General features: G+C 42.5%; 1 protein-coding gene and 1 pseudogene across 1 annotated transcript; one reads left to right on the top strand and one right to left on the bottom strand.

The window, feature by feature from the left end:
• Positions 1-562: 562 nt before the first annotated feature.
• LOC125525668 lies at positions 563-6329 on the top strand (annotated as a pseudogene).
• Positions 6330-15277: 8948 nt separating this feature from the next.
• Positions 15278-15993, bottom strand: LOC125520326. The gene has a single exon (XM_048685217.1). It carries the CDS (start codon positions 15879-15881, stop codon positions 15522-15524), a length of 360 nt encoding a protein of 119 aa, XP_048541174.1. The 5' UTR covers positions 15882-15993; the 3' UTR covers positions 15278-15521.
• Positions 15994-22777: the final 6784 nt, after the last annotated feature.

The raw sequence follows: 22777 nt of genomic DNA, 5'->3' as shown, positions 1-22777 counted from the left end.
CAGGCTGAAACTTTTGGACTTCTTCTCGCCACCAAGATTGCTGACATACTTCAACTTCAAGAACCTCGCTTCTACACAGATAACTCTGTTTTGGCATCTGCATCTGCCGCAACTAACATTGTAGCTGCTTCAGGTCACTGGATGATTAGGCCCCACATTGCAGCTATTCAATCTAGCAAGTCCTTCCAGGCAAACATGATCAATCATTTGCCAAGGAGCTCCAATGTAAAAGCCCATCATGAGGCTCATTTAGCAATTAAGATTCAGAACAGATCTTTAGTATTCAGGTGTTTATGTTCAAATGCAGGTCAATGTCCAGTTAGGGACATACTTTCTGTTCATAGCATGAATCCATTCATGCTCCTCTCTGTAAAATGTGCTTAATTAATAAAAAAAAACTTTCTGTTCAAAAAAACACATCGGAAATAGTTGCAGAATAGATGGAATGGAACCGGTACGTTGTGCCATCACCTTCGGGAGTCCTATATATAACAGCTAGGGAACAGAGCCTTTGCACATACGACCGATCGAGTAGCTAGCGTTCATGCATAGGGAAGCAGAAATGGACCCTGTGAGTGGTAGTCCATGGGCGTCAGTTCCAGGAAACCGACTGCTCCCGATCCGCGTGTCAACAGAACCTGCCGGCGCTGAGTGGACGCCGGAGAACCCCGCGGAGGAGCCCGTGAGCCCTACTGCAAGAGCCATGGAAGATATAGGTATTTATATCGTCGTCACCATCGGCCTCGACACGCGGATAAACCTGAGCATCTTCCGAGCCGGCATCGAATCTCTACTTGCCCGATGCCCGCGCTTGGGATGCATTCAAGTGCGTACACTTTTTTAAGGTCTTCAAGTCCGTGCTCTTGTCACTGTCTACGACTGCTTAACCGGGGAAGAACATGTACTCCTAGTACGTACTATATTTCATGCATGGGACACACGTACAGGTGGCGGATGGGTCAAACAATGGAGGGGCGCGATGGGCGCGCATGGCTGTGAACGTCGAGGATCATATGATCGTCCCCAGGCTGGATGGTGCCGCCGTGGCCGCCGACCCAGACAAGGTCATGGAGGACTACGTCGCCTCGCTGTCCGCGCTGCCCACGGACCGCTCCCGCGCGCTTCCGGAGTTCCATCTCCTCGACTTCCTGACCTCCGAGGCGGCCTCCACCGTGGCGATCCGCGTGCACCACGCCTACGGCGCCGGCATGTCTCTAATGGCGCTTCTCATGATGTCCACGGGCAGGGACGGAGCCAGAAAATAGAGATAGGGGGGGCAAGAACTATAAGACTAAAAATCATAGGATAGATACATACAGTACTACATATTGAAAGATCTAGGGTTCATTTCAATTGTGCTATGTCATCCAGCCAACCAATCCATCCCAAAATTTGGTGCAGAAAATGACCTCCAAGGCTCCAACGCCTCGTCAAAAATTTGGCTGTGAAAACGGGATGAGGTAATGAAGCTGAGGAAAGCCAAATAACTGGATCTCGATCAAACAGAACTATCACTTTTATCAGCGCCAAATGTATTGTCAGGCACTTTGGGGCTCAGATCCAAAATTTTATATCTAATCCTTAATTTCTCTATATCTACTATTCCGCTTCTATGATTTGAAAGATGCGGACTAATCTAATGCTAAACATAAACTAACCTTAATTTGGTCGCTCATCCGTGCGGCCGGCCGGCCAGAATGCGTGGTGGATCAACACGAGGCACCTGCATATCCCGTTCCCTTCTCGACGGAGAGATCGATCGACATGGCGGATGGCGGCCGGCGGCAGGCTCGAACGCAGAAGCATGTTGGAAACGAAGCGATAAAGGAGATCTAAAAACTGTGCGTACGGGCGTATTACTTCCTACCACCCTAGCCTGGTTTGCTTCCACTGTGGGCTGCTTTCCTTTTCACTTGTCCTAGATTTTGGGCCTTGTGCGTGCAATCGTTTGTAAAAAATAAAACGGGCCTCATCATATAGGTAGCCAGCCATAAGGGGGGGGCAAAGCAACCCACGAACAGTTATTAGCGAGAAAAATCAGCGAACAAACTGATCGCTATTAACGGGTGACCCGATCGTCAGGGGGGGTCTAGCCCCCCCTCGTCCCCCCTTGAATCCGTCCCTGTCCACGGGCAGCGCCTCCGCCGACACCAAGGCTCGGCCAGCCACGCCTCCGCGTCGTCCTACCCGCACGGGCGCCATCTACGCGTCGCAGCGCCGGCCCCCGCTTTCCGCGGGCGCCCTGGCGCTCGTCGCGTGGGTCTGGTCGTACCTTGTGGTCGCGTGGAACACCACGGCGGACCTTGCCTACTTCGCCGCCACGATTCTGTTCTTGAGTGACCGCGCACGCTGTTCAAGCGTGCCAACGACGATGAGTTCCACGCCAAGCGCTTTGTTCACCGGAGTCTTAGCCTTGATGACGTAAGTTCCTCAAGAGCTCCATGAACTGCGTACGTATAATTAAGCTAAGCTAGCAGTTTAATTTGTTCATGAAATTCTTTTTTTCCCCACAGACTGTTAATTTTCTTTCTTTTTTGCTGGGAACCACAGACTGTCAATGATGTGCTGGTTGCAGTGACTTCTGCTGCCCTATCAAGATATTACTTCCGCAAGTCCGGTAAGTACCTCAAGGGTAACAACTAACAAGCAAGTGTTTAATGGTACAATTGTTTTTACTAAACGCTTCCTTACTTAACTTCAATGTCAGGTGACACTAACACTAGCAAAATCTGTTTGCGATCACTCCTTCCTGTCAACACAAGGCCAGCCACTAGCCTACAGTTAAGATGCACTTACTTTTTCACAAACTACTCCTATATGCAATGGATGCTAAATGCCATGCATCATCGATTTTCTAAATATATGTACTACCTCTGTACCAACATATAAGACGTTTTTGTAGGCTAAACTAGCCTAAAAAATGCCTTATATTTTGATACAGAGGGAGTATCTCTGAACATGGTCCGATGATATCACCATCATATTTCGTAGATTATCAGTATTTTAATTTATTTTTCTTATTTTACCACTATGAACAGACATATGTTAATGTGATAGAATCTGATAAGAGGAACGAGGTGACATGGGGAAATAAACTGGGCCACATTATTCTTCCATTTTATCTGGCCATGCACGATGATCCACTTGCATATATTCGCAAGGCAAAGAAGGTTCTTGATAGGAAAAAGAGGTCACTCGAAGTGATATTCACATATAAGATTGGTCTAATTTTCACGAAAGTTTTTGGTGTCAAGGTATACTGCTTTGTTTCCCTTCGCTCAATCTAAAATTAAATTACAAAAAACTTAATCTAGAAAATTAAGTAACAGCTCATAATTCTTCTTCTTCGTTTTAATGCTTCAAATTGCATTACGTCGTGATGATTGAACTAGGTAGGAACTTCAATCTTTCGGTGTCTATTCACACGTACAACAATAGTTTTCTCAAACATGGTTGGACCAGCTGAACAAGTAGAGTTATGTGGACACCCGGTGGCTTTCCTTGCGCCTAGCGTCTATGGGATTCCAGAGGTAGTGAACCATGATCTTGCATACATCCAGTTTTTTCATAAGTTACTTAATTTCAATAAGAATGCAACTGATTAGGCCTGTACTTTTGTTAAACACAATCATCCACTAATAAACTGATAACACAAAGATATCTTAAACTTTGAACGGGTATATTGATTTAATTTGCTTTAGATTGTGAACACTATTATGTCCTTCTCAGGAAAAGTTGTGCACTGGAAAAAGTTCATCGTATATTTTAAAAATGTTTACGTGTGTTTAAAAAATATTCATTGTGTACTTCAAAAATGTTCATTTTGTGTTTAAAATGCTTAATTGTATTTTTAAAAAATCTTAGAGTATATAAAAATGGTTACCATATACTTTTGAAAAAATCCAGTGTCTATTTAAAAAATATTCACCATATATACAAAAAAATCATCGTATATCCAAATATATTCTCCATCTATTAAAAATGTTCAGAGTATATTGAGAAAAGTTCACTCTGTTTTGAATAAATGTTCACATTATATTAAAAAAATGTGCGTGTAAAAAATATATGCATACTTAAAAATAAAATAAATATTTCCAAAAGAAGGCAATAAAAAAAGAAACAGAAGGACCAAAAAGAACCAAAGCAAAACTGGAAATAAAATAAATAAACAGATAACCAGGAAAGATAAACAGAAAAGAAAAGGGAAAATAAAAAAGGAAAGAAAAAATAAATAAATAAGGGAGAGGGAGAAACCAACCCAGAAAACCACAAAAAAGCGAAATAGCAGAAGCAGCACAGTGAACCTTGATCTAAGCTGGCCCAACTAGCTTTGCAGGTGGGCGTCACAACATCCATTTGACTCCCGCGGGCATCGTATAGCTATAAGGATTCGCCGACAAATTGTTTAAATGTGTATAATAAGCAAATTAACGGAAATTATTCATGTGGAGCCCTGGGCGTTCGGTTAGACCGAACTGTTCAATTCGGCGCTTCAGTTTATTTGGAATTTCAGTTTCTGATCTTGCTAACCGAACGGTTTTCTAAGAAACCAATAACCGATGCTTCGGTCCACCGAGATTTTGGTTCGGTGCTCGGTTACAACCGAGGAGAGCCGATATGTGTTCGGGGGGAAGAAATTAGGTGCCAAATCTTGAGTAACAAACATAAGAAAAACTAAATAGGAATGATGTGAAAGAAACAAATAGGAATCAATCAGACATGCATAGCATAAAGGATGGGGACGAAGGAGCTCCGATGAAAATCATTGTTCACAGGTTGCCGTCCATGATGGTTGAGCGACGGGAGTCACCGCGGCCAGGAGGGAGCCATCACCAAAGTCGTTTGGGCGCATAAACATCGACGACCACCAGGGAGCCATCGCCGAAGACGTGTAGGTGCATGAACGTCGACGACCGCCAGGGAGCCATCGTCGAAGCCGTGTGGGTGCATGAATGTCGACGGCTGCCGTCTACCGCACGGACAACAAGATGGGTAGCTGAAAGCGGCTGCACTGCGTGACTGTGGCCAGGGACGCACCAGGGTTGCCACTGGAGGGGCTGCTGGCTCGGCAATTTCTATTTGGTGCTGTAGGCGTCCGTTACTACTGTTTCTGCAAATGGGCGCCTACACGCACATTAGTTGAGCTCAACCCATTATTTTTGTTCACAACCAGTCTGCATGTTTCGTTGTTTTTCTTCTTCGCCTGCTTGTTCATTTAATTTTCCAAAAAAAGGTGTGGGGCAAAGGATCGAACTCACGACCCGATCGTTCGAATGGATGCGCTACAACCACCGGGCCAAAAACCCGCTTCTGCACTATTTCTTCATTTTTCTCTTTTATTTGTTTGTCAGTTCGTTTTGTTCTTGTTCTTTTTCTTTTTTCTACTTCTTTTCCTTTTCCTTTTATTTTTTCCTAAATGCGCAGTTTTTTAGCTCGCGAACTTTTTCTCAAAATCTATGAACTTTTTCAAATTAGATGAACTTTTTTTCAAATATGATGAACTTTTTTCAAGTTTGATGACTTTTTTTTTCAAAATCGAATGAACTTTTTTCCAAATTGATATTTTTTTTCAAAATCAATGAATTTTTTTTCAAAATTTGTGAACTTTTTTTATATCCAACGAACTTTTTTCAAATTCAATGAACTTTTTTCAATTATATATATATATATATATTAAAATCGATGAACTTTTTCCAAAATTTAAAGAACTGTTTTGCATTAAAAATATACATTTTCAAAAAAAATCAAATAACTCAAAAATCTCAGTGATATTGTAAATGGCCAAGTAATAAATACCGCAACTGCATTAGTTCTAAAACAATTTGCGTTGCTTTTGTTCACTAGCGTTCTGAAGCTCTAGTGGTTAAGCTAAGCAATTGAAAAAATTGAGGGCGAGCTAAGCAATTACATGGATGTTGCTTGATAACCACGCATATGTGATGTACAATGGACAACGGGACATTTTGTTCTGGGTCCGCCCCTGATTCGGGCTGGTAGAGTAATTGGTTGAGGGATGCTTTAGCTCAATTTTCTTCAATTTTGCACTAGAACAATTTTAAAATTAGTAAACCCTTTTTTTGGAAAAAATTAGTAAACCCTTAGGGTAATTCATTTCTTTCTTTACCACGATCGGCGATTAATTGCCAGGATTGCTTTTGTAGGCTCTGATTATTCACTACCAAAGCTACAGAAGCACTATCAAGATAATCCTATCAATAGACGAGGACAAGTTTCCAGATTATCATCAACTTTTGGATGACTTTGACCAGACCCTCACGGTCATGAAGGACGCGGCTTCAAGACTTTCAACGTCAACTAAGAATGACTAAGCAATGGACAGCTAAATCAGGACCCTACCTCAACTTCTACACGTATATGCGCCAAATAAATTTGTGTGTGTGTGTGTGTGTGTGTGTGTGTGCAGGGGCGGACCCACGTGGTCGTTGCCGGTGGCACAGGACACCGGGTAAAATTTCTCGTTACGTACTATATAAGGCACATATACTCCTGTGACACCGGTAAAGTTAGTCGATGGACACCGGCCAGAGCCAGCAAAACGGTGTACGAGCAAAGCCCATCTAATAGCCCAGGCACACGACAAGATAGAGTTTGATCGATCTAATTTGGTTTGTGTACGTGGGCCTCCAGCCTGCTGGCTTCTCGCATCTTCGCGTTGATTCCTCACAAAGCTCACGCTAGCCCTATCGCCGCCCACCTCTCTGCCCGCCATCGAAACATCGCGGCGCGCCAGTGTCGCCCCGCCTGACTCCGTGACTCGCCCAGATCACCGGAAAGAAAAAGGTACGGCAAGAGAACCCCTCGATCTATTTCAAGTGCGTATCTCTATTTCTCACAATTTTTGTTTCTCAAACACCGAACTAGGGCTTCAAATCTTAAGGATGTTACAATTACATATTGGATTACTGCATTTTTTTTTGGGACCTATGCACGTGTATTTGAGAACAAGGATTACCGGGATTTTTCAATATGTATGCCGCTACGAATTTGTTTGAGAATTGAATTATTGTGAATTTCCAAATTTTGGGAGTGCTTATCATTTTTGCCGATCATCCTTGTTTCCATTGCTTGGAGTTTTTATGCTTTACTATCTTTTAACTTCATATATAATCAGCTAGTAATTGCTAAGGCTCTGTTTGGGAGTAATTTGTTTGAGACTACAGTTTTTAACCCCATGATGACAACGAATATTTTAGCTTATGAAACCATCAGTTTCTAAAACTACTGCGAAAATGGTGCCGTGTTTGGCAAGCAACATACTATGTAGTATTGTATTTGACCACCACTAGTGTCCTTTGTTGTTTTCCTCGGTTTTTAAAATAGAGGTCCCGATCTTTTTTTTCATACAGCAAAAATACCATAGTTTTGTGGATACTTTCAAATACTGCAATTTTTTAAAGTATTTTTGCAGTATTTGAAAGCAAAAAATAATAATGCACTAATGTATTTTTGCTGTAGTAATGTATTTGACTACAAGAAATTGCACTGATTGTTTTTGCGGGGAAATACTGCAATCTTAATTAGAGGCAAACATCTCAAAGTATTTGAAACGGTACTTTGTCAAAATAGTATTCTTGAAATACATTGTAACCAAACGCACCCTAAGTATGTTATTTTTATGTATAGCATTGTATGTTTTTATGTATATGTGATGTACATGTGGACACCGGGTCATTTTTGTTCTGGGTTCGCCCCTGTGTGTGTGTGTACAACTCCTAGTGTTTAGTTAAAGTAAGTACTACCACCTCTCGATTTTTTCATGCGATAAATAAAATTAGTGTGGATGAAAAGAATTCCTTATTATATGCATCCTTTTGAATGTATTTCATCTTTGAGTTTACACTCACGATAGAGCAGTGAGCGCGCATATGACAAACGACTGCGCTAAGCCATAGCGTGCTGACATTCAGCCGCTACTAAACCCGTAACAGATAAAGCTCGCGACGATCTTCCACTATAAAAGAAGAATCATTCAACAAGATTGTCATTCATATTTTCCAAGAGATAATCATTCTGCCAACTCCTAGGTAGCTAAGCAAAGCGAAGGGAGAACCAACAAATCTGCCAACTGGAAGCTCCGTGCTTCTTCTTATCTGTGCTCTTCGATCCTTAGGCCAGCGATAGAGTGAGCAGCTGATGGAAGGACGAACTTAAGAAAGTATTCAGTATTCAGGGGACCCTGCAAGGAAATTCAGTATTTCGTTCAGTGACGCAAAACTTGAGAAATCAGCTGATGGAAGGACGAACAAAACAAGGGGGAAGCAGAAATACGTACTGGGAGCAGTCAAAGTCGGGGCTGGTTGGGAGGAACCCGACGCTGAGGCCGCACGCGGACGGGAGGCCGGCGGCGCGGCCGGAGTCGACATTGCCGTTGCCGGCGGCGAGCATCTCCGACAGGAGGCACGCGCAGAGGTCCCGGCGCTGGTCCGCGCCCGGCGCCAGGTCCTTGACGTCGCCCAGCCCCAAGCAGCACTGCGGCGGGACCTCGTCGTCCAGGCCGGCCACGTACCCGGTGCACTCGCTGAAGGCCGTCTGCGCCACGCTGCAGTCGCTCTCGTCGCCCCCCGCCTCGGCGGCCAGGACGGCGAGGAGGAGCGCGACGGCCACCGCGGCCGGCGAGTGGCGGGTCGGCGTCATGGTGGAAGACCGGGATGAAGGTGGTTGCGCCGCAACGGTCTGGTCTTTGGACGAGGGTGATCGGTGGTGGGATGCGTGCTGCCTCGGATGGATTCTTGGAAGGTACGTATATGTAGTACGTGGCGCGCGTCAGTCTCGCGACTGCATGATGAGTAAGGAATGTCGGGGCCGACATGGAAAAACGTAGGAAGTCTCTTGCGTTTGCGTAGGCGATGGTAATTTGTCTCCGGCAGTCTTTTTGGGAAGCAATGGTTAATCACGTAATTTTGTGCTTCGTTTTGGAAAGGGTGGATTAAATTTCATAATTGTCTGCTTCGTTTGGGAGAGCAAAGATTAATCCTACGTGATTTTCTTGCTTAGTCCTGGAAGCCGGAGATTAATCACGTCCTGATTTTGTGCTTCGTTTTGGGCAGCAATGATTTGTTACGTGATTATACGGTACGGCGTAATAGCCGTCCACCTTCCCACTTAGTTCCCATAAACTTTCCCAGTCAAAGCTTTCCAATACATTCACACAGGCTTTCCAGTTCATTCAGAGAGGCTTCTGGTTTTCTTCACAAAATATTCCCTGCGAGAGCCTGAACTTCCTAGTACAAAAATTCCAACTTCCAACTAGTAGATTCAGTCAACTTTCTGCTACTCTAAAAAGAGCTTTCAACTAGTACACATCTATATCTATATCTATACTCTATACCTACTATTAAAGGGAGGTGATATTTTTACTTTCGTCCCGCTTCGTTTGGTCCCGATTCAATTAATTTCACGTACGCTATTTGGTTTCGTTACTTGCCATCCGTTTTGACCCAACGAAGGAAGCCCATCTGGCGGCGCACTGTGGCCATGTCCGAAGAAAAATAAAATTACCGATGGGAGTGTTCGATCTCATAAACTGCCAACCGGCCACGCATGATTTATCCAACTGACCCAGCTAGAGATATGAGTGGATTTTTTTCCCGTTGCAACGCACGGGCCTTTTTGCTAGTTTCTCTAAAGATATTTCGCCTTGAACCTAAATCTCAAAAACACATCCTCGGATATGAGACTTTTACCTCACACACATTTATGATTTAAAACTGCCTAGAAATGCATCCGCGTGTGTCTATTTGGGTTGAATAGAAACGCCAACCCAACACGCACATGCGTCTGTTTTTCTGTCTGTCGCGACCCATTTTCAGTCCAAATTTGGGCCAAGTTCACGTTGGCGCGGAGCGCGTGATGTCCCCTCGTGTCCCCCTGGCCTGCATCAGCTACACAAACAGCCATTCTTCCCCTCCCCACTCCACACTCAACTCCCCCGCCCTCGTCGCCATCATCGTCGCCTCTCACTTCCGACCGCTTGGACACCACTCAGGCTGCCGCCGCATCCACCCACTTCCCCACCTTCACGCCACGCACATTCACCGAGGCCGACCTCCTCGCCTTCTGCGTCCGCTTCTCGCCACCATCGGAGCACGAGCCGGCATTGTCCTTCACCGCCCTCGCCTCTAGGTCACCGCCGATGTTGCGGACTTGGACATGCCTGCTGCCGACATGGGGAGAGGACAGTGCCCTTGTCCGCCCGCTACTCCACCGCGCCCGCAAGCTTCAATGCCCGCAAGGTGTTCGGTCTTTTGCCCACAAGATAACATGGACAAGCAGGTGAGTTCTTTTACAATAATGTCGTACGCTCGCCAGATGATTCATCATCCGACGATGATGATCTTGTGGTTGCTACTTTGGTCGTCAATGATCACATTTCTAGGCAGTGACCGAGGTTTAGGGGGGTCGATCTCGGGCCATGCTACGACGTTAAATCGCAACAGAGAGAGCAGCCATTGCCTACTCTTTAGTGATTATTTTAAGTGCATGTCCCCACTCTACAATCCCATGCTTTTCTGGCACCATTTTCCAGATGGCTAGTCATGTATTTAACCGTATTCGGGAGGGAGTGTTGGTGTATGATGATTACTTTAGATGCAAGAATGATGCCCTTGGAAAGGTTGGCTTCCCCTCTTATCAGAAATGCATTGCGGCTATTCAGATGCTTGCATACAAAATTCTTGGTGATCTTGTGGATGAGTATGTCTGCGTGAGTGAGTCCACATGCCTTGCATCATTGTGCAAATTTTGTCGAGCTATGGTTGCAGTATTTGGCCCGGAGTACTTGAGAGAACCAAATGTTGCGCTTGAGAGAACCAAATGCTGCAGATACAGCCCGGTTGTTGGCGATCAATGAATCGAGAGGTTTTCCAAGAATGCTTGGTAGCATAGATTGTATGCACTGAAAGCAGAAGAACTGTCCATTTGCTTGCCAGGGGCAATACAAGGGGCATGTCAAAGCTTGCACGGTCATACTTGAAGCTGTGGCATCACAAGATATATGGATTTGGCACTCCTTTTTTGGCATGGCAAGTTCACACAGGGACATCAACATGCTTCAGCGGCCTCCGGTGTTCGAAGGGCAACTGCTCGGAGGTCAACTTTGAGATCAATAGCCACCACTACAACAAGGAATACTACCTAGCTGATGGTATCTATCCTCATTAGTCAACCTTGTGAAGACAATCTCCAAGCCGGTAGGGGAAAAGAGGGATAGCTTTGCCCAATCTCGATGGGCTGTCGTTCGGCACCCTGCTAGAATATGGATCACAAAGAAGATGTGGGAGATGATGACAACTTGTGTAATCATGCACAACATGATCATGGAGGATGAGCGTGATGACAACATCTTCGTCCAAGGGTTTGATTTTCAGGGTGAAAATGTTGAGCCTGAGCATGGACTCGCAACATTTGCACAGTTCACCCAATATCATACAAAAATGCGTGATTGGACAACTCACATTAACTTCAAGTAAAAAAAATTTGAGTATGTGGACTCATCTTGGCAACTAATAAATATACCAGTTATTTTTTATCAACGTATTTCTGACAATTTAAATTTCATTTGGTTGTAAACTACTCCCTCCGTAAACTAATATAAGAGCATTTAGATCACTAAAGTAGTGATCTAAATGCTCTTATATTAGTTTACAGATGGAGTATGTGTTATGATGTTAAAAACTATGTGATTTTATTTGGTTGTAATGTTTCTTTTTATTTGGATTTATATGCATAGAATGTCTAATTGTGAAAATTTGGCCTTCCAATAGTCGGGTGGACCAAACAGGTCGGCCGGTTGGACGCAACGGCCAGATTTGCACGGACGTAGCTGGACAATGTGTCTCTAGCCGACCCAATGGACAAAAAGCAGACCCAAATCCGCGTCCAATTGGTTCGGCGCAATGGTGGAGTTGGCCTTAGTCTTCTTTTTCGACAGTTCTACCAAGAAACAACGGCCCGAATAAACTTTCTTGTGAGGGGATTGTCCCAGTCATTGTGTGATAAGTGGTCTAACGATTATCACCTATTGGAGGTGGACGACCCACGTGGTTCTTCAAAACATTTGAGGTTTATCTATACCTATTACCTTATCTATTTGTGGAGTACTAAAGTAAGGTGCGTTTCTTCATTTTTTTCATCCGTTCATCATTGAATTTTTTTTCTATCCGAGGTGGTATTATTTTTTTTTGCGTTCATCTGCTAGAAAAAAAACAGTTTGTCCAGAATTTCATAGGTGGCATCCGCTCTATGGCCCAACAAAGCCAGTCCACTTATTTTCCTTCCTATGCAGCTATTAAATCCTATTTTCCGCACATGGTGAGAAATAGTCGCCGCTTGCACAGGGCACGCAATATTGGGCCGACTTGTTTTCCTTTTTCTGTGTTCTTTGTCCTTTTCTTTTTCTGTTCCTTTCTCCTTTTTTTCATGTTTCTTTTTTCTCTTCCAACTTTATTTTTCTCGTAAGTTAATTTTTTTCAGAAAAGCATTCAGAATTTGAAAAAATATCAAATTTTAAAAAACAATGTTCAGAATTTCAAATTTTTGTTCTCATTTTGAAAAATGTTCAGAACTTTAATTTTTTTGTTCACTTTCCGAAATTTTCTCAAAAATAAAAAAATGTTACCATTTTCGAAAATTTATTTTGTGTTTTAAATAATAGTTAGAGATTTAAAAAATGCATTCTAAATTTTTTCTTCTAAATTTGAAAAATATTCTTGTTTTAGTGAAATGTTCACAAATTAAAGGCTTTTTAAAAATAGTCTCACATTGCTCCTTTACATATAGTCGTACCGATTTATATATGTGTGCATGACTACTTGTAGTAAGCTGAATGAAGGGTGGATGAATTAAGTTGGACGAAGGATGTATGGATTTGTGCATGAGCTAGCTGGAAAAGTAACCTGAATTTTCTTTAAAAATGGAATACTAGCCGGAAAAGGAACCTGAATTTCTCCAAAAAAAATGGAATTAACTCCAGTACGTGAGCTAGATGGATGGATTGCTACGTGAACTCGGTGCAAAAGGATCATGAGCTAGATGCATGGAAAAGAGAAGACCCGGCTCAAAAGAGAATACCCTAATATTATGGAAGTTTATACCTTAAAATCCCTTTGAATGGATTGGAAAAATAAATTGGATAACTCACGAGCCTTCTCTGGCGTGCGAAGACCTAACAAAACCCTTAAAACCCATAAATCAATGAAAGGAAAAATAGCGGATTGATTACTTCACACAGGGCGAAACCCAGAACCTAAATGTTCCTTCTCGACATGCATATAGGGTTTTGTTTGCACATATAATTCTCACTAACTTTAAATGCACACTATTTTTTCTTCCATTGCAATGCACGGGCATATGTTCTAGTTCTAGCCTATGTAGATTTGGTCCTTTGGGGTTTTCTGCAAAGCTTTGGAGGAAGTTGAGATACAAAGGCTACAAGTGGAGACGACAACTTCAAGGGACTAAATATAATGTTTGTTTCTATCGATCATTCTTTTATAATAAATTGTATTGCTCTCAAAATCATCATGGTTTTTGCTAATAAAAAAATATAACTCACTAGGACTGTCGGGTGGCCTTCCTTAAAAGGGAGAACTACGGTGAGAAACAAGCCGATAAAATATTGAAATGCGTCCTTAGAAACCTGTACATTTGATATTATCTTACCCATAATTTAGAAACCAACACAAAACTTGAGCTAAACCAGACAAGCAAAACCAAGATGTAACCAAAATTTATTTAAAATGAATGTTAATCTAATTAACAAATTAATAGAAGAACTTTTGAACAGAGACGACGAATCGGTTAACTCGTTCCAAGATTTCATAGTATAATCTACTTAAATAAATGTGTCCTATCTGATCACACAGCAAAGCTCAGAGCAAACAGAAAGGGGGGAACCGGGAAATCATGATCATGTTATTTTCCTTAAGCCCTTGTAAGCAGGGCAGAATACTACACCCATGAACACCTACCGATCCCTATGTAACTTCAACACAATTCTACAAGAAATGTTCACTTTCATCAATTAGCGAGGTTGTTCTGACAAGAAAAGATGATTCGATGTTTTTCTGAAAATAGATGGCTGAAGGTTACTGTTGTTATCTGAAGTTCAACGTTACTGCCGTTTTTCATAATCATCCAATATAGAAACTGTCCTGATGCTGAATAAAATGCATTTGAACCCATCATGTAATGCTCTCCTGCTCGGTACCAATCCCACTAGATGACTGATCTCAGTAGCAACATCAAATCACGAAAATATAATGCTCTCCTACTCGGTGTTCACTCTATAGTTGCCAACCTGTAATCGAAAGCATGACTAATTCAAGATACAACAGCTAGTCACCCCATCAAAGTTCCAACTTCCTCTCCTGCCTGACCAATTTCTCGAAGGCTAAAAAGTAAAAACAACTGAGAGCAACATAACCAGAAATGCTAGTCAGGGAGACACCAAGGTTTAGGAAGCAACCATGAGAAGTGTTCAGAAATTATCTTCTGAACTGAGACGAAATTATCTTCTGAACTGAGACCATAAATCGTAAGTATTCAGAAATTTCATATACCCCACTTAAATAAATGTGTCCTATCTGATCATATGGCAAGCTCAAGGCAAACAGAGCAAAATATTTTACCCATGAAGGCTAGATATAAATTCAATACCGTTCTACTAGAGATATTTATTTTTATTTAAGATGGCCCAAGGTAGTTCTGAAAATAAGATGGCTCAAGGTTACTGCTGTTATCTGAAGTTTCAGGTTACTGCTGTTATCTGAAGTTTCAGGTTACTGTCGTTTCATATTAAATCATCCTATATAGAAAGTGTCATCATGATAAACAAAATGTATTTCACTGCAACCGGCAATCCCAGTAGATGCCTGGCTTCAATAGCAACATCAGATCACCAACGCTCTCCTACTTGGTGTTCACTCTGATTTCCACCCCAAAACTTGAAGCATGCCAAATTCCAGCAACAACCGCCCGTCACCCCAACCCAAGTTTCAACTTCCTGTCCAGCCTGATCAATTTCTCCAAGGCTAAAAAAAAACTTGGGGACAACATAACCAGAAGCGCTAGCTAAGGAGACACCAAGTTTTAGGAAGGAAGCACAAGAAGCACGTAATACCGTATACACCTGCTACGGGTAACCTCGGTAGGTACCAAGGAATCACTCGCTCATGTGAAATTGCAAGGACTCGCGATGTGGCATTGCTGTGAATCAATCATACTAATTCAATTTCATCATGGAGCTTAAGGGGGAAAATCAAACTAAACAAACAATCAGTTACCACTCAACAGAATTCATACAGAGAACTTAGAAAGCTTAGATACATGCTAAGATGGTACAGTACTCTGAAACTTCAGAACCATGTTCAGTATAACAACAAGATTTATTCCCCCAACAGAGTAAAACAGAATCACCATGCCATGCCATGCCATATCCTTGTGATTACAACTTAGAACGAATCGGAGAGCAAGTTTTTACCCTCCCAGTTGGTAGCGGTTGCTCAGAAGTCGGAGCAGCGGCCGCCGCGCTCCCAGTCGCCGTAGCGGGTGGGCTCCGGCCCGTGCGGGCCGCCGATCTCGCCCGTGGCCTCGTTTATGTCCAGGCCGCCGTCATCCTCCTCCTCCTCCCCCGCCTTCCTCGCGCCAGCATCAGCGCCCTGCGCCCCGCCCGCCTCCTTCACGGCGCCCTGGGCCTCGCCCTTCTCGGCTGCAGCGGCCCCCGCCGCCGCCAGCTGATCCGCGGGGGAGGCGGAGCTGGAGAACGCGGGGCGGAGGAGCGGCGAAGCAGGGGGTTTGGAGAGGCGGGAGAGAGCGGGGGCGGACGCGGAGGCGAGGCGGCGGAGGTGGTGGTTGGCCGCCATGGTTTGGTCTCGTCTCGCTGCCTTGCTTGAGTCGAGATCGCGGCGTGTGCTCGCGGGATCAGAAGACGGCTCGTGCGCTCGGGGGCGGTGCGCCCGTGCGCGGTGCTCACGCTGACCACGTCGCGCACTGGTCGGTCTCGTGCATACACCAGTTAGGCCCAGCTAAAGATATGCTGGCCCAGGTATCGTCGCGGGAGGTAAGAATATCGCTTATTGCGAGACGTAACTTTGTCACTACTGCCCCGGCCCAGTATTTTATCTATCGCGCGAGTTTTTCTCTCTCTGGTTTTCTTATCAGGTTTTCACTATGTTACATAGGTTTTCATCTGTTTTCTCTGGTTTTTTTGGTTTCTTACTTTCTTCAGATTTCATAGGTTTCTTCGGTTTTTTTCTTATTTTTATTTTTCAGTACATATCTAGAATTTTATTACATAACAGAAACATTTTATTTATACATGTCTAACATTTTCAAATACATGATTAACATTTATTTCAAATATATATTTGGATGTCTATTTTTTCATACACATTGTACATTGTTGGTTTACATCTAAAACATTTTTTGTACAAGTTTAACATTTTCGAAATTCATGATTGATTTTTTTAAATATGTGTTAAACAATTTTCAAATACAGACTGAAACATTCTTTTTCTTAAGTGATACAAAGTAATTCTTCTTAAAACTATGTGAACATTTTTTATGTTGTATAGTTTTTTACATGTCACAAACATATTATAATAACTCATAAACATATTTCAAAAAATTTAATGTACATTTTCCTGAATGGTAGGAAACCTTTTTTTGAATTCCAAGACCATTGTTTTAAATTGTATAATTTTTTTTATGTCACATACATTTCTCAAAACAAGTGAAAATTTTATAAATCTCGCAAGCATATCATTTGAATGGTCTCAATTGTTTTATAATATTAAGCTAACGAAGTTTAAATACTGTGTTAACATTTTTCATACTAGCCGTATACATTTACAAATTTTTAAATACATTAACTAAATTAATATTTTTGTAATATATGTATTTAGAATCTCATAAAATATAAAAAAACTAAAAAGGAAAAAAGATAATATATAAGAAGAAACAAAATGGTTGAACTAACTCTACTAGGGCGGCCCACATAGAGTGTCCCCTAAGGCTAAGGCAGGGCATACCTCGGGCTCGCTATTAGAGAAACGAAGACGTGCCCACACATGTTCATAGATAATTGTGTGCCGGCGGGCTTTCGCACTTGCGGCTGACCTATCTTTGGATCGCTTGGTAATTGCTAGTGACTGCAGAACAATTATGAATGACATCAGAAAAGGGGTAGGAGGCCCTCGTATCACAGTCGTCAAGAAGATAAATAATAGGAGAGCACTTTTTTGCTAGTTGTGATTTTACATTCGAAGATCGTGCTTCGATTCAGGAGGCTCATAATCTTGTAAAAAATTTTGCCTCGCTTGCACAGGTTGCCACTTGTGGCTTATTTCCCCTATGACCCCCTTTGTATCCCTTTGATTATTTTTCCAAATTAATAAAGTATGGGATCCCTAAAAAAATGTTCACAGACAATTTTCAATGTGTACATTCCGTCCGGGGGTGATGCACCACAGCTCACGTCGAAGGAGACCCGGCGAAACCGCGGTACACAAGCAATCTGACGAGCGCTTTTATACACCCAAAACCCCACATATCTGGGTGGGACCCTGTCAGGGAGTGCGTCGGCTATGAGCTACTCTAGATCGATCGAACCGCCCCTATGCTGGCCAAGGTATCATCGCGGGAGATAAGTCTTGCTTACTTCGATACGTAGCTTCAGATCTAATGGGCCGGCCCAATATTTTATCTATCACGTGAGATTTTCTCTCAATGACTTTCTTATTAGGTTTACACTGTGTTACATTGGTTTCCGTTTGTCTTTCTTTGGTTTTCTTTTTTTTTTATTTTCTTTAGTTTTCATTGTTTCCTTTACCAGTTTTTGTAGGTTTCTTCTGTTTCTTATTTTATTTCTCCTTTTTTCTATTTTTAGTACATGTCCACATTTTTATACACATTCTACATTTTGCGCACGTATCAGAAATATTTTATTTATACATGTTCAACTTCTTCTTTTTCTAATATGATGTCTATATATTTTCCTATACATTATACATGTTTGGTACACATCTAAATTTTTAATAGAATTTTAACGTTTTTCATATACATTGTTAACATTTGTTAACATGTGTTAAAATACTTCAGATACATTCTTTTCAGGAATGATATAAAACATTTTCTTAATCTATTTGAACATTTGTTTACATTGTACTCCCTGTGTAAACTCATATAAGATAATTAATAAAAGATCTTATATTAGTTTACAGATAGAGTATAGTTATTTACATGTGACAAACATATTAATTGTTTTAACTCTTAAATATATGTTAAAACTCAACATAAGTGTTTTTGGATGATATGAAACCTTTTTTTGAACTATGCAAACTTTTTTTACATTGTAAATTTTCCAAAAATGTCACGTCCTTTTTTTCAAAACAGGTGACGTTTTATGAATCTCGCAAACATTTTTATTTGAATGCTCTCAACTATTGTTTTAATATTAGGCCAATAAGCTTTTAATAATGGGTTAACAGTTTTCATATTTTCATTAATTGTTTTAAAATATTTTAAGTAAATTCTTTTCTGGGAATATGTGTTTTTAGATTCTCTAAAAATATAAAAATAAACGAAAAATGTGAAAAAGAACAATACATAAAAAAACAAACAAGACTGCTAGACTAACTCTATGGGGCCGGCCACTTAGATTGCTCCATAGGCGGGGGCGTACCTCCGCTATGGTGTTTTTTGACCTAAAAGAGTGGGTTGCATGGCAAATCCTACTTTTTTTTGAGTAAAAGCAAATCCTAGTTGACGCCTGCAAGCGTCAACAAGGCGAGGCCATGCTCGCAGCAGAGTGAGGTGAACTGGCCTTTGTTTGCGTGCGGTTGCTATTGCGGTTTTTTTTTCTGTTTTTTATTTTATGGTCTTTTATGTTTCTCCTCCAGATTTGGTTTTTCTTAGATTTGTTTTTTATTTTTCAACATTTTCCCAATAAGCGACGAATACTTTTCAAATACACACTGGATTTTTTTTTCAGTGTATGGATACATTTTTTGAAATACACACTGGATTTTTTTATGTATTGTCAATTTTTTCAATGTACGGTGAACATAATTTTCGAATACATACTGAACCTTTTAATATAAATTTATTTTAATATTTAGCGAACTTTTTTTCTAGTAGACACTGATATTTTTTTTGCAAAATACACACTTACTATTTTTTAAGTTACTTGTATTTTTATATAGTATTTTAATTGTGGATCGCTTAAAAAAATATGACAAATGTCTTTTTCACAAAAAACCCGACGACAAAAACTGAAGAGGAAAAAACAAAGCAAACACACATCAACTGAACACACCAGAGTAGCCTGACCATTAGTGACTAGCCTCAGGCGTCACATGGCCGCTTAAATGAAATTTCGTACAAGCGCACACCCACCGCGCCGCCCTTATAGGTTTAGTAGCGGGTCGACCAATATTCTTCCCGTCCGGTTTTTTTTTGTTTTTCACCTGGGTTTTTTATTTTCCTAATTTTTTACTTTTTTATTATTTCTGTTTATTTTTTCTTTTTCTCTTCTTTTAGGTTTGTAAATTTTTTCAAAATAGACAAACCTTTGTTAAATTTGTGAAATTGTTTTCAAAATAGGTTCAGTTTTGTAAATAAGTTCATCAAATTCCCAAACATGTTATTAAATCAATGAATATTTGTGAAATTGTTTTCAAAATAGGTTCAGTCTTGATTTTTTTTTAAATTTGCAAACCTATTGGGAATTTTTCCCCTTTTTTAAAAGTAAAAAATTTACTGGTTAACCGAGATGAACCAGGTGCTGCCTGGATGAGAGAGATCGGTTGCATGCTTGGCGGGCCGGCCCATTTATGCTACGATGAGATAAACCAGGTTGCATGGGTGCTATCTGGGAGGTCCTAGTCAGCGCCTTAAGCGCCGAAACTGGCGCTCACAGGAGAATCTACTGGGCCGGCCCATGAACACGTAACGCACCGAAATACTGTAGCGCAAAAACATACAGAAAAAGCAGGCGTCGCCAGGGATCGAACTCACGCCACGACAATACTAGCTACCACTGTATCACTCGGGTGCTAGTGATCAAAACATGCGCGCATTTCTCAAAAACTGGCGCACAAGTTCACTAATTTGAGAAACAATGTTCTTTTTTTTTGCGGTGGAAAATGAGTTATATATTAATCAAGCAGCAGGTACATCTGCCTTACAAATGTTCAGTACATCTCCAGGTCCAGATTTAAGCCAAACGGCAGTACGTCTTTCTCTCCTGCCAAAGTTAGCCATGTAGTGGCTTACATTATTTTGCTCACGTCTAATGTGCTTGATTAAGAACTCCCTTCCAGATTGAAGACTAGTCTTGATTTCTTCTATCAGCACAGCATTCGCTGATCTGTCTAAGCTCTTATCTTGGACGAGCTGTGTGGCCTTCAGGCTGTCCATCTCTACTACAATTGGCAACGTTGTCCATTGGAGCGCAATCTGGATCCCCTCCCTGCATGCTTCAAGTTCTGCTTCGAGCGGTGACGTACAGGACCGCAGCTCTCTGCAAGAAGAGAATATATATGATCGCTCCTGCAGCATCCCGTAAGACCATATCAGCACCTGCCGTCTCATCGTGCACGCAGAATGAGCCGTCAACGCTCAGTGCCATCCATCCCACCGGCGGCAGCGCCCACCGGAGTCCTGGCTCTTTGGGCTGAACCACAGTTGATGACGAGCCTCTAGAATGCTCCCCACCAATCACCATTTTGCCTTTAACGTGATCAGCATGGGGGTGTAGCCGGACTGCTTCCAAGGAATTGACATAGCTCAGCAGAAAACGTCTCGAGGACTCTACTTCTGGCGGCCGTTTATCGTGAACAATCTCGTTTCTTACATGCCATACGCGCCACAGCGTCATGAGCAGTTGCAGCCTCCCCATCTCCGAGATTTCGCCGAGGATCTGTAGCAGCCATTCAGGCCTAGTTCGCACCATCTTGTTCACAGCAGGGAGGTTCGAGTGTGTCGCCATTGCTTGCCACAAGGACACAGCACGAGGACATCTGCAAAAAGTGTGGAACGTATCCTCTGGCTCGGAAGCACAGAGTGGGCATAAGTCAGTCACCTCCAGATTTCATCGTTTTTTATTCACCCACGTGGCAAGTGATGAAGGAAATATGCCCTAGAGGCAATAATAAAGTTATTATTTATTTTCTTATATCATGATAAATGTTTATTATTCATGCTAGAATTGTATTAACCGGAAACATAATACGTGTGTGAATACATAGACAAACTTAGTGTCACTAGTATGCCTCTACTTGACTAGCTCGTTAATCAAAGATGGTTATGTTTCCTAACCATGAACAAGGTGCTGTTATTTGATTAACGAGGTCACATCATTAGTTGAATGATCTGATTGACATGACCCATTTCATTAGCTTAGCACCCGATCGTTTAGTATGTTGCTATTGCTTTCTTCATGACTTATACATGTTCCTATGACTATGAGATTATGCAACTCCCGTTTACCGGAGGAACACTTTGTGTGCTACCAAACGTCACAACGTAACTGGGTGATTATAAAGGAGCTCTATAGGTGTCTCCAAAGGTAGATGTTGGGTTGGCGTATTTCGAGATTAGGATTTGTCACTCCGATTGTCGGAGAGGTATCTCTGGGCCCTCTCGGTAATGCACATCACATAAGCCTTGCAAGCATTGCAGCCAATGAGTTAGTTGCTAGATGATGTATTACGGAACGAGTAAAGAGACTTGCCGGTAACGATATTGAACTAGGTATTGGATACCGACGATCGAATCTCGGGCAAGTAACATACCGATGACAAAGGGAACAACGTATGTTGTTATGCGGTCTGACCGATAAAGATCTTCGTAGAATATGTCGGAGCCAATATGGGCATCCAGGTCCCGCTATTGGTTATTGACCGGAGACGTGTCTCGGTCATGTCTACATTGTTCTCGAACCGTAGGGTCCGCACGCTTAACGTTACGATGATAGTTATTATGAGTTTATGCATTTTGATGTACCGAAGATTGTTCGGAGTCCCGGATGTGATCATGGACATGACGAGGAGTCTCGAAATGGTCGAGACATAAAGATTGATATATTGGAAGCCTATGTTTGGATATCGGAAGTGTTCCGGGTGAAATCGGGATTTTACCGGAGTACCGAGAGGTTACCGGAACCCCCCGGGAAGCTATATGGGCCTTAGTGGGCTTTAGTGGAAAGGAGAAAGGGGCAGCCCAAGGTGGGCCGCGCGCCTCCCCCCTCCCCTAGTCCTATTAGGACAAGGAGAGGTGGCCGGCCCCTCTCTCTCTTTCCCCCCTCGAGAATCCTATTCCAACTAGGATTGGGGGGATCCTACTCCCAGAGGGAGTAGGACTCCCTTGGCGCGCCCTCCTTGGCCGGCCGGCCCCTCCCCTTGGCTCCTTTATATACGGAGGCAGGGGGCACCCTAGACACACAAGTTGATCCTTGAGATCGTTCCTTAGCCGTGTGCGGTGCCCCCTGCCACCATATTCCACCTCGATCATATTGTAGCGGTGCTTAGGCGAAGCCCTGCGACGGTAGAACATCAAGATCGTCACCACGCCGTCGTGCTGACGGAACTCCTCCCCGACGCTTTGCTGGATCGGAGCCCGGGGATTGTCATCGAGCTGTACGTGTGCTAAGAACTCGGAGGTGCCGGAGTAACGGTGCTTGGATCGGTCGGATCGGGAAGACGTACGACTACTTCCTCTACGTTGCGTCAACGCTTCCGCAGTCGGTCTGCGTAGGTAC

The sequence above is a fragment of the Triticum urartu genome, chromosome 7 (genome assembly GCF_003073215.2).
Source record: "Triticum urartu cultivar G1812 chromosome 7, Tu2.1, whole genome shotgun sequence".
Lineage (NCBI taxonomy): Eukaryota > Viridiplantae > Streptophyta > Magnoliopsida > Poales > Poaceae > Triticum > Triticum urartu.
This window is presented reverse-complemented; position numbering and strand designations above follow the sequence as displayed.

Excerpts from the sequence above, each read along its gene's own strand:
- LOC125520326 (XM_048685217.1), bottom strand. The coding sequence starts at position 15,881 with ATGGCGGCCAACCACCACCTCCGCCGCCTCGCCTCCGCGTCCGCCCCC.